This window comes from Nansenia antarctica, assembly GCF_963989245.1.
Source record: "Nansenia antarctica genome assembly, chromosome: 14".
Classification (NCBI taxonomy): Eukaryota; Metazoa; Chordata; class Actinopteri; order Argentiniformes; family Microstomatidae; genus Nansenia; species Nansenia antarctica.
This window is the reverse complement of record NC_137684.1, coordinates 31,286,178-31,299,000: the sequence shown is the minus strand read 5'-3', so window position 1 is coordinate 31,299,000 and position 12,823 is coordinate 31,286,178. Positions and strand designations below refer to the sequence as shown.

Here is a 12,823-nt window from a genome sequence, read left to right as displayed (position 1 = left end):
TGGTGTTCTACCTCCACCAGCCTCCCCTGGTGTTCTACCTCCACCAGCCTCCCCTGGTCTACCTCCACCAGCCAAAACCTTGATTGGAGAACTGAATTAAATAGAATCCCTTACATCCACATAGTTTGCATTGATGTAATCTCCACTCTTCCCATCTTTGTCGTTCTGGGACGACAGTCTCACTCGACTGTGATCATCTACAGGGACACAAGAACAGAGATACCAGAAATCAATCACTAGAAGCAAGTTAATGTTCTGTAATATACAAGATGTGTCAATGGTGTGTGTGTGTGTGTGTGTGTGTTACTTACATGCCAGGATGTTAATGTATCGGTTCTTATTTTTATTGTCTGGGTGTGTTGAGCTGTCGGTGGTGATCCCCAGGTCCACCGTGCACGCTTGTACCTCCTAAAGCAAACGACACAACTCTGTAACCCTGTAGCCCTTCAAACCCAGCCTCCTCCACTACACCACCACCGCACACAGCTGACTGGAGACGTGACAAACAACATCTACACACAACTACTGCTGCTAGCTACTAGCTACACACAACAAAACAAAAAGCCCAAAAGGGAGAGATGGCTTACCTCGTAACACTCTTTCAATATCTAAGGTGGGGGTGAGAATGCAGAAAGCACAGCCATCACGTTCCATGACACACAAGTGAAAAAGAAAAGTGCAAAAAGACAATGAATAATTACAGGCACTCGCATACATACACACACATCTGAAGTGACTGACAGTCTGCATGCCAAGCAGTGTGTCACGATGAGGCTTAGATTCAGTCCCTGCTGCCCCATATCAAATTGTCCATAATCTGACATACAAATCAATTTGTTATGTTGTTTCGGACATGTATATGCAATTTAGTATACTATACTACAGTAGGCAAAATTGTAATTTATATGTATCTGCGCTCCCTGTAAGTCATGCATGTTTCCATGTCTTATTTCCCCCCTTTGATGGTATATGACGCCGGAAATTTAACTAAAGTTCAGCCGCGAAGTTGTTGCACTGTTGTCCTAAATCAGTGCAGACTGGCAGGGTAGGAGCACAGGTTGCATACAGGTTAGAGCGCCGTTATTCTGTCATGGTCTGATAATGAAGCATTGTTCTTTTTTATTTGATGACTTGTTTGATCGATCGATAGCGTAAAACTCAAGTTGTGATTGAATCGCAAGCGTCAATGCTTTTCTACGACACCACTGATGACATATCAGGGTCTTGAAGGGTTGTCCCATTTCATAGGGGAAAGATTTCAACCACTACGGCCTGTGGCTCTGTTCAGAGGCCTCGGCTCCAAAAGCGAGTGGCACTCCAAAACGAGCCGTAGGGGTAGAAAAGGGAATCAGATTTGGGCTTTGCTGATTGAAGTGATCCTGTTCAGTGTTGATTGTGAGTCACGTTCATAAGGACAACAGACATGGAGGCTCTTCGGGTGAATCTGGGCCTATCCCCGTGTGCAGTGCCAGGACATGTGACAGTGTGACAAAGACAGTGTGTTTCTGTGCCCGGCACGTTGCATGCACTGCAGGCCCACCACTCCGCTGCATGTGGACTATAACACAATGGCTGCAAAACATTGCAAACGACACAACAGTTTGACAAACAGGATGCATACCTAAACCACATTTGTTTCATTCTTAGTCTTTTCATGGTTCTATGAAATGACACAACAGCCTTTAAGACAACAGATGTATTAAGGCTGTTAATAGGCTATGAACATCTGTACTACACACAACGTACACAGAATGGAATTATAATGGTAGACAATGTTAGCAAAAATTAAATCTGAACAGTAAATATGTTTTGGTTTGGCCTAAGCTTGGTAAGGTATATTGAGTCTCATACTGGAATCGACCGTTAAATAACCAACTCTCTTAATTCACTATTAATCAACTAGCTGACTCTCTTTTGCTAGAACTCATAATGCTGACGCCTGTCTCCTTATGACTGTCGACAGTTCTGTTTACATTCTGCTGTTCGTGACATATGGACCTTCACAGCGTATTGTTGCCTCACAGTTCTCTCATAGACCCAACTACCTAGACTCTACCGCCATATTGTTTAAAGGGACAGTTCAGTCTCATATCCAAGTATGTCTCTTACATAGATCATTCTAGATGAAATGAAATGAAATTAACCTTTATTTTACCAGGGAATTCCTTTGAGACGAGTCTCATTTTCGAAGGAGCCCTGGGAATGCTCACTCGCATTCACATTCACTCGCATTCACTCGCATTCTTACTCATTCATACTGCATGTTTCATTCATTCATGTGGGAGGAAACCGGAGTGCCCGGAGGAAACCCACGCGGCACGGGGAGAACATGCAAACTCCCACAGTGATTACCAGGAATCGAACCCAGCACCTTCCGAGACCGGGATTCGAACCCAGTACTAGATCATTCTACATGCCCAAAAGAATGGAAAAACACAAGCTAAACCTAATCTGAGCATAATCTTATTTCCTGATCATATTTGGTGCTCTTCTTTATCATTCTTTGGGGGTTACAACAAACACATACGTCTAAGTCAGTGAATCATCTATCAGTCCATCAGTCATCCATCAGTCAGTGAAGGTGAGACATGGAGGTCAGACAAAATCTGAAATGATGTTTTATATACTATCCCTTTAAACTGAACTATCCCTTTGAACCTCTCCAGTTCTGTCAGATGTACCACGGTGCCGGGGGGACAGGGCCTAGGGGTCTGTCAGATGTACCACGGTGCCGGGGGGACAGGGCCTAGGGGTCTGTGTGTGTCAGAGTTCAGCTGTGAGAGACAAGGAGGGATACAGGAAGCGAAAGCACACCTCAAACTCTCTGGAGAAGGCGTTGGTGTCGTGAAGCTCCGCCACACGCTTGACAAACTGCTTCACAGGAAGCGCTTCATGCTCGTCTGAAACACAACAGAGCCAATCACAATGTCACATTATGTCACAACATCATCCTTTTTTCGAGGAAGAACAAAGCGTTTGTGGACAACAAATGCATCTGAGTGTGTGTTTGGGGGATACCAATGTTGAGTTAAAAAAATAAGTGGAGAAAAAACTAAACGAAAAACCTTGAATCAATACTAGACACTGACAGCTCTGTTACACCTGCACACATGATGATGTGACGGAACACACCCGACTAAACAGCCCAGTAAACAAAGAGTCCAAAAGACGTCCTCAGGGAAGCCGGAATGTGGGTTCAGATGACGTCTTTCTAGGACGTCCAGATGACGTCTTTGGGACGACTTATGGACTACAGAAGACGATACTGTAGTCCATAAGACGTCCTAAAGACGTCATCTGAACCCTGTGTGTGTGTGTGTGTGTGTGTGTGTGTGTGTTTGATTTAGATCTAGAGGATGACTAGCCTACCTGTGGGTGTTAGCAGGATAACTAGCCTACCTGTGGGTGTTAGCAGGCCTACCTGTGGGTGTTAGCAGGCCTACCTGTGGGTGTTAGCAGGCCTACCTGTGGGTGTTAGCACGGCCATGGGTGGAGCTGAGATCACTCTGGGTGACGTGTTGTCCTCTAGGTAGAAATGGGCCGTCTGAAAGCAGTTCCTGAGGAAAAAATATATCACAATATATAAATTATTAATGTTCAATACATATATACATGCACATAACCATATACAGTTGATTTGACACGGTAAACTACTGGCATGGTAACTAGTATCTTAAACAGATGAAGGATTAATGCATGCTGTTTTGTTTTGGTGGCAAACAATCATTCTGAATACCATGATAATAACAATGTAAATATTACGTTTATGCATATGTAAACCTATTATTATTTATTTTTTTAAATCAACAACTGGATAAAAGCTCAAAGATGTGAGAAGGACTACACAACTACAAGAGAGTCCTCAAATGCTTTTGTTGTTCTGTTATTGAAGATACACAGCACACTGTAGATGGAGAAGACATGGGAATCTTTCCATAACACAGTTATATGGGTCTGTCTAATCCCTGACAAGTTTTTAGACTGCGTGTCTTTCTGCTAAACCTGTGTTGTGTGTTGGCCAACAACAGACATCACAACAAGGATCATCCTGCATGTCAAAGCCAGTCAAGAAAAAAGCATCTGTCAGACGTCAAGCGTCCCCTTTGAAAAACTCAGACAAACAGACAACGCTTCACTGACCGTGACTGAATGACATTCAATGACTTACAATGGCGGGAGTTGGCAAATTTCTGATTTACAAGTAAGTACTAGACATGTTTTTTTTTTAAAGATGACAAGAATATTTAGTCTAGAAGCTTTTCACCATCAGATATTAGCGAGTTGTTTGTCAGAGTTTTCTGCCTGTCGTGACTCTTGCTGTGATATGATTGGACAATTTCTATTTTGGGGCGCGGAAACCCGGAAATCCGAGTAATGGTCCTTAACGTCACCATTTTGACAGAGTAGAAAGCGGGAGAGGGTCCACTCTTCCATTATTATTAATTGTTATATGAGGATTCTTACCTCCAGTATATGAGGATGCCGACCAGCACGACGAGGCCCAGGAGGGTGAGGGTGGAGACCACCGCCAGGGGCACCACGGCCCTCCTCTCCCTCTCCCTGGCCGAGCCCACCCTGGACTCATGGCTGCTGTTACTGGCCTCTGTGTGGAGGGGGGAGAGATATACATCTGAACTGCTGCTGACACACACACACACACACACACACACACACACACACACACACTCATGGCACACACACACCCACACACAACTACACTGAGACGCAACACACAAGCATGGCACACACACACACACACACAACTACACTGAGACGCAACACACACACACACACACACACACACACACTCACACACACCTCATGTAATTACTCATATAACAAATCTAAACACAGTCAACACAAAAGCAAAGCAACAACAACAAAAATACATAAATGACATGTCGAAAATCTGATTGAACATCTAAACTTCAGGTACTATTGTTTCACCAACCAGTGTGAGAGAATAGTACCATCACTAACAAACGGGACCGTCGTAGGAAGAGCAAGGCGTCAAATTCAGTCATTAAGAAGCTCCTTTCTTGAGCTGTGTAAATGTTTCTGACTTTTTGACTCGCATGCTTTAACACTGAAAGCCTTTAATCTAGCCGCCTCTCCGATCGTTAACACAGAGATAATGGTGATGGCTAATGGGAATGGCCAGAAACACAATATGTCTCTACACATGCACTAGATGAGATATTATTGAGTTATTATTATAGAGTTGAAGACGCACAAAGACGCCAGCCTCTCAATCATGATGTGGCGTGGTGTTAGAAAGACTGAAAAGCATAAAAAGGTATATTGATAAGGAATGACGGTATTGTCTGTTTCCTTTTCAAAGACTTTGGGAAGGAAAATAACGAATGCACATATCTGTTCTGTTCTGGCTGATTGAATGTCTGAATGGAAGAAGTTTGGAGATCTCAAGGTCAGGAAACTGAATGTTATGAATAGGGGCCTCGCATGGCGTTCCATGTCATTGATGATGTGGAGCGATCTATTGTTCTGTGTTCTGCTCTCTGCTCTGTGGCAGTATTCATGGGGAAGTGGTGTTCTGCCCTCTGCTGGTCGTAAGGGGCTACAACCCCAGGGATGGCTCAGAGGCAGAGCAGATATGCAGTTTATATCTCTCTCTCTTGCCAGAATGATAAACCTTTACGAGGCACAGTAAAGCTGTGCTGTTAGACTCTAGGCACATATAGGATGGGGATTAAACTCTGATGTGGGTGACCATGCAATGCTACTCTCACGAGGAGCATCTCCCTTACAAAGTCCTACATGGTAAGAATAGCTGCGAACACTTAAGATAGTAACCTACAGATGTATAAATCAACCATCTAAACTAAATCTTGAACTAACTCTGACCCTTAAAAGCATGCTTGCATTGAGGAAACTATTGTGATTGGGTATTCATCATGACCGAAGAGCCTTAAGGTAGGCTATTCAGCAGCTGCAGGGTGTGTGTTGTGGCGTACTGTTCTCACCTGTTTAGGTTATTATGTCACATTTACCCATAACAAATAATCATTCATTTAGAGCTTGAGTGATGATGATGTGATATTACCTTGGTGAGTGATAACTGTCAATTGTTCATTGAACTAACATTTTTTAGCTCAACAAACTTCTTTTTTATCTCAGGTACAGTAAGGCCTTTGGTTTGTGTTCCAGTGACAGCAAACACGTTCTGATTAGCATAGAGACAGAGAGGCCTCTAAATACACACAGATATCTCAGAGGACACACACACGAGACGATGGCTGTGGACTCACAAGACGACAGCTGGGTGAACAAAGCTTTGATGTGTGTTAGGGTGACATGATGATGTATATGAATACCTGAGCTGACTGACTTTTAAGGCATACACCCCCTTCTCTCTCTCTCTCTCCTCTCTCTCTCTGTCTCTCTCCCTCTCTCTCTCTCCCTCTCTCCCTCTCTCTCTCCCTCTCCCTCTCCCTCTCCCTCTCTCTCCCTCTCTTTCTCTCTCAAACACGCACACACACGTTATTTTGAGGATGGGGTTTTAGTGTTTTCGTAGACAGGTGGTGGGTTAGTCTTTTAGAGCTCCTCCTGCTCCACTGGTGCATCATGGGAGATGTCTCCAGTCGGAGAGAGACTTCACCGGGCCCTGCCTCGCTGTTCAGGGAAGTGGCGCCCCCTAGCGGGCGGATCTTTACCTGCGACCGGCTCCTCCTCTTCCTCCTCCTCCTCCATCTCCTCCTCAGAGTTTCGTTCGCTGCGCTCGGGGATACTGAAGTCTGAGGACGTCTCGTTGTCGTACGGGCTTTCCCCCGGCCCCGAGCCGCTCTCCTCCCCGTCCCCCACCCCGCCCCCCCGCGACCAGGGCGCCCCGGGCGTTACCACGGATACGGCCGCCGCCGCCGCGCTGCCCGCCTCCTCCGTCGCGGCGGCGCTGCCGCTCTCGCTCTCGAAATAGAAAGAGAGGGAGCTCTCGTCCGCGTCGTCAGAGGAGGAGGAGGAGGGGACGGCGGCTTTAGAGGCTAGCGCGGGGGTTGTGACCGTGGGGGGGGTGACCTCGGTAGTGTGGGGGGGCGTGCTGCCCTCCCCCGAGGTCGAGGATGAACTTTGAACCCTTGAATCCCACTCCTGATCCACTAAGTCCTGTTGAGCCTCTCCGGAGAGGGCAGAGCCCGAGGCGCTGGTGTCTGCTGTCTGGCTGTCAGGGAGGAGGGTGGGGAGGGTGGGGCGGGGCGGCTGGCTGGCAGGGAGGGGGGTGGGGCTGAGCGGGTTGAGGGAGGCTGTGGGGGAGGAGGAGGGGGTGGAGGTGGAGAGGGCCGAGGCCCCGTCGTCAGGCACCTTCGAGTCAGAAGACGCCGTGGCTGCTGCAATAAAAACGGGGAGGTCACTATGGGAGACGGAGAGGAGAGGGGGATGAGGAGGAGGAGAGGAGGAGGAAGGAGGAGGAGGAGGAGGATAGATGCCAGTAGCAGAGAGAGGGAGGAGAGGCTGCTGGCCTACAGAGAAGCTGCCTGCCAGAGACGGTGAACGGAGGAGGTCGAGGTGGTCCAGGGCTGAGCTAGCAGAGGCCGAGTCGACCGCTAAGCTAGCCGCCGCTCCCCAGTCGGACGGTGAGGAGGGCAGGGGGAGGTGAGCAGGAGAAGCAGCATGCAACCAGGAGGAGGAGGAGGAGGAGAAGGAGGGGTCGAGAGAGCAGGTCGTGTACAACGCCTCCTCCACGCCCCAGCTAGCCAAGGGAAACCCGTCACCACTGACCTCCTCGGAGAGGAGAAACACAGAGTCTACGAGAGCGAGACCCTTGGTGGCGTAAACACTATAGTCCCCCAGCCTGTCAGCAGAGAGGCCCGGGGTGGGCCCCCCGGACAGAGGGAGGAGGTGGAGAGAGAGCAGAGACGAAGGCTGGAGGGTGGGGGAGGCAGGGGCGGAGCTAGAGAGCTCAGACACAGACAGGTCCCAGGTCAGGTCGGACTCAGAGAGAACGGAGATGGAGGGGTCTGGGAAAGCGAAGTCGATGGGGGGGGTGACGCTAAACAGCGGGGGGTAAGCAGCGCCACTTAGCGAGTCCACAGACGACGAGGAACCAGACAACACATCACCTTCATCACCACCATCATCATCATCATCATCATACCCAACGGCACCACGGGAGACGGAGGAGGTCTCCCAGCCAGACAGGGAGGGGTGGGGGGAGTGAGAGAGGGGGTGAGACAGGGGTGGGGTGGAGGAGGAGGACGAGGAGGACGAGGAGGAGGAGGAGGGGAACGTGGGGGTGGGAGCGAGGGATGACGGGTCACCGCTAGACGAGGACGACGACAGTACGGTAGCGGCGGCATGCGAGGAGGGTTCCCGGGGAACGGGGGAGGGGGGGGGCACAGACGAAGACGAAGATGACACACCACGTCTAGACGAGGGAGGGGCATGCAGGCAGGCGGTGGTGGAGGAGGGGGGGTCGCTGCTGGGGTCTGGCGTGCCACACACGGGGGAGGAGGCGGAGGAAGGGAGGAGAACAGGGGGCGGGCTCTCACCGTCGAACACCGGCCGCGTGGTCTGCGAGAGGACGCCACCGAAGTCGGCGGTGGCGGAGGTGGTGGAGATAAAGAAGGGCATGTTGGGACTCGTAGGCCGCGGCGGTGGTACCTCCTGAGAGAAGGAGGGGGGGGCGGAGGTCACGGAGGAACTTCCCCAAAGAGGAAAGTCGCCTTTGTCTTTCGCCTCGGCGGTTTGAACGGCATCGACGGTCGCAGGCCGCTTCTTCTCCACCCTGGTTGAGGATGTTGTGATGTGGTCAGTGTGAGATGCTCCGTGCACCGCGGTGGTTGTTGTGGTGTGTTTGTGGTGGTGGTGGGTGCCGGTGGTGGTTGCCCTGCCTCTGCCTCCGCCTGGGGACAGGGTGCCCCCTGCTGGTGGTCCTGGGGTAGTGCGGTGGTGGTGGTGGTGCCTGACACCCGGTGGTTCCGTGGAGGTCCGAGCTGGACCGGGCTGAGTGGAGGAGAGAGAGCCTCCTGGTTCCGTGGTTCTCCGATAGGTGGGTTGGGTCGTGGTTCTGATACCAGGAACGGGGAGGTTGGGCGGGCCCAGAGTGGCGCTGGGACTGGTCCTGGTAGGGGTTGAGGTGGAGGTCCTGTCCAGGTTCTTGTCCTGGTTCTGATCTGGTTCAGCCCAGGATAGATCGGGCCGATACTCCTCAATCTGGTGGGGAAGAAAACACACAGAGTCACAGACTGCAGGGGGATTACTGCTGCTTGCACTGAAACAATACTCTACCCAGTAAACAAAGAGTCCAAAAGACGTCCTCAGGGAAGCCGGAATGTGGGTTCAGATGACGTCTTTAAGACATCTTATGGACTACAGAATCGTCTTCTGTAGTCGGCTCACAAAACAATTGTCTTCTGTAGTCCATAAGACGTCCTAAAGACGTCATCTGGACGTCCTAGAAAGACGTCATCTGAACCCACATTCCGGCTTCCCTGAGGATGTCTTTTGGACTCTTTGTTTACTGGGAAGAAAGTGAACATTGTATATCATCCTTACTTGATCTTCAAACTCAAGTGAATCTGGATCTGGGTCAATGTCTGAAAACAAACACAGGTTTGACCATCAGAGACAATGTGAAGGAGGTGTTCATTATCAGGAATGAGTCAGTTTGTTAAGTACAATAAGAATACTGGCATGTTTAGTATATCCTCACTAACTAACAATGATATTTCACACGCCGGAGGTTACAAAAAGGTCAAGAAAAGAAGCATAGCTTTCTTATAATCTACATAGTCTATAGACTACATTTAATGTTTCTTCGTACTTTTTGAGTTCATTGTAACCTTCTAAAAATGTGTTACTCAACCCCATTGACAAACAAACCCATTCTCATTTCAACAGTGTGTTAAAACGTGACGATAGAACAACCACAGGGAAAGGTAGCTGACAAACACTTAAAACACACAAACGAACGGTGTAAAACAATCTGTGAAAACCACTCTGTGTTTGTGTACAAGCATTATACATAATACATTATCATTGTGATGTTCTAATCAATTTATGGTTCAAAATGTGTTCCCAATTCACAGACTGGTCTTCAGGAGAGAGGTCTGACAAAGTCCTTCAAGTCTGATTATCCACATTGAAGTCATTGAACACGTCACAAACCTATACCAGAAACCTTTGTGAATATGTTGACGTTGGTATTAAATAGGAGAGATATGAGTGAGAGAAGGAGGGAGAGGTTATCCATTCCACCTCAACGAACACATCATGGCACACAAGGAAGCGCTTCCGGGTCAGCGAGCTGGGCGTGTACACACACACACACACATGCACATACACACACCTAAACCGTTTGACAGGAATGTTTGGACACCCTCATGCACCTGTATTCCCCCCCCCCCCCCCCTGTCCCATCCCGTCCACACACACAAACAACACACACATACTTCTGGGGGGACAATGGAAGCTCTTACCTGCATGGGTCTAAGTGACTCATCATGGAGGCCAGATCAGACTGGTTTGAAAAGCATGAAGTGAGTTTGTAAAAGGTTTAATGGAGGGTGAGGGGTGAACGAACACACACAGCCAGAGGCCACAAATGATCTGATGGCGGTTTGTACCGTGTACGTTGCTGAGACATTGTGACTTGACTGGCAGCACATCACATTCAGTCATACAGCCGTATCTATCAACTGTTCTGAACACACAAGCGCACTGGTACATTCATGCATGTGGACATTGAAATATGATGCCAGGGATTTTTCTTTTATAAGACGTATTAGTTTATTATTATCAACATAAATCAGAAAATAATAATACAGAGTTCCCATCATTACCATGTTGTCTTCCAATCCATTTCATATTTCATACACAATGCTGCACACATGAAAACACATATCTTACTGTTGATAGGTGGAGGAGGTGGCGTTTCAAAAACAGAGGCGGTGACTTTGTGTGTTTTTTTGTGACATGGGACACACAACATGACCTGGAACGTTCTTTCATGTCTTAGAAATATAGGAAGAGTAGAGTAATACACAGAGAGAAGCACATGAGAAACATCAGCTTTCACCATAGACAAGAGTAGTACACACGTGTGTGTGTGTGTGTGTGTGCGTGTGTGTGTGTGTGTGTGTGTGTGTGTGTGTGTGTGTGTGTGTGTGTGTGTGCGTGTGTGTGTGTGTGTGTGGTAACAACATGCTCACCAAAAATACCCCTAAAAAGGTGTGTGAGACAGGAAGGGTAACGATAAAGAGAAAGAGACTAGGGGGGGGGACTAAAATCACAACATGATGTCCTTCAGTCACGGCCATGACGGTTGGGGAGACGGAAGTGTTTAAAGACGAGGAACAGTCTCTGTCCCTTAGTTATGACATCACAGAACATGCACACGCACATATCATGAGTCAGAATGTAGTAGCTTGTCACTGTACCCGGTCAGCAAGATATCTGATTGGCTAATCATGCTTCGAAACCAATCGGATACCACTACGGAACTGTATCCTAACTTCAGACTACCGATTAATGCAGCTTTCACAGTAAACAAAGAGTCCAGAAGACGTCCTCAGGGAAGCCGGAATGTGGGTTCAGATGACGTCTTTCTAGGACGTCCAGATGATGTTGAGGATGTCTTCTGACTACAGAATCGTCTTCTCTAGTCCATGAGACGTCCTAAAGACGTCATCTCAACCCACATTCCGGCTTCCCTGAGGACGTCTTTTGGACTCTTTGTTTACTGGGTTGACCAGTTCTACAACTCTACCGACTACCAATTAATGCAGCTGTATAAGACCAGGATTAATCCTAGACTACACAAGACCTAATCAGAAGACTCTAACTCAAGAAGCCTGTCTGCGATTGCATGTGAGACACTGGTCAAGACACATCGTACCACTAAAACGATACAACAGGTAACTGGTTTGCAAAAAGATCCTCCCAAACTAATAAGTATGTGACCACACCTATGGCGTAGTCATGTGACGTACCGATGCGTCTAAGCTTGGTCTCCATGGAGACGGAACAGGCGGGTCTAAGCTTGGTCTCCATGGAGACGGAACAGGCGGCTGCGGTCTGTCTTACCGGGGTCGGCGATGGGCATGTCGACGGTCAGCTGGTCGCTGGTGCGGCCGTACAGCCCGTTGGTGCACACCGCCACCACCTGCACCACGTAGCTGCTGTTGGCCAGCAGGTCCTGGAGGATCGCCCCCTGGTGGAGGGGAGGGAGATAACACACAGGGTGTTTAGGAACAGGACAACCCAGTAAACAAAGAGTCCAAAAGACGTCCTCAGGGAAGCCGGAATATGTCTTAAGACGATTCTGTAGTCCATAAGACGTCCTAGAAAGACGTCATCTCCGGCTTCCCTGAGGACGTCTTTTGGACTCTTTGTTTACTGGGCTGACACCTGTCCTTACTTTTGAAGTCCACAAGGGAGCATGCACACTGTGAGCAGAAGTCGAAATGCAAGTTTGACCCACCCTCCTCCACTGTCTTGGGTGGACATGTTGAATTTGCTTTTGAGCTGCAACCAAGGGTAGAGAGTCCAACCGTAGCTGAGCTCTATCTCTCTCTCTGAATCGGTTCCTAATTCCATGTCTCCATTACAAGGAGACCGTCCTCCTATTTCTAACCTCCACCAGTCACCCCTGGACCCCCATCCCTCATTCCCTGACCCCAGTTTGACCTCCGCCCCCCCTTACCACGTCCTGGTCCCCGTCGGTCAGGTACTGCATGGCGGGGGGGTGTCCTGCCTGGGCCAGCCGGTAGGTGACAGAGTACTTCTCTATGGCGGCGTCGTACACGGCCCGTGGACGCTCCCACATGACCAGCAGGCTGGTGAGGTTGTGAGGGTCCGCCTGCACGTTCTC

General features: G+C 48.9%; 1 protein-coding gene across 1 annotated transcript in view; it reads right to left on the bottom strand.

The window, feature by feature from the left end:
- ptprz1a (protein tyrosine phosphatase receptor type Z1a) overlaps nucleotides 1-12,823 on the bottom strand; it is a gene marked incomplete at both ends in the record, with an annotated part of 73,618 nt that overhangs the window by 15,618 nt on the left and 45,177 nt on the right. The window contains 13 exons of the mRNA XM_080544800.1: nucleotides 115-197; nucleotides 312-408; nucleotides 588-608; nucleotides 2,815-2,900; nucleotides 3,466-3,557; nucleotides 4,465-4,603; nucleotides 6,675-7,340; nucleotides 7,488-7,731; nucleotides 7,921-8,169; nucleotides 8,296-9,165; nucleotides 9,508-9,548; nucleotides 12,037-12,163; nucleotides 12,656-12,823. The exon at nucleotides 12,656-12,823 is cut by the window's right edge and continues 17 nt beyond it. Coding sequence (XP_080400926.1) covers nucleotides 115-197; nucleotides 312-408; nucleotides 588-608; nucleotides 2,815-2,900; nucleotides 3,466-3,557; nucleotides 4,465-4,603; nucleotides 6,675-7,340; nucleotides 7,488-7,731; nucleotides 7,921-8,169; nucleotides 8,296-9,165; nucleotides 9,508-9,548; nucleotides 12,037-12,163; nucleotides 12,656-12,823 — 2,883 coding nt within the window. The remainder of the gene's footprint in view (nucleotides 1-114; nucleotides 198-311; nucleotides 409-587; nucleotides 609-2,814; nucleotides 2,901-3,465; nucleotides 3,558-4,464; nucleotides 4,604-6,674; nucleotides 7,341-7,487; nucleotides 7,732-7,920; nucleotides 8,170-8,295; nucleotides 9,166-9,507; nucleotides 9,549-12,036; nucleotides 12,164-12,655) is intronic.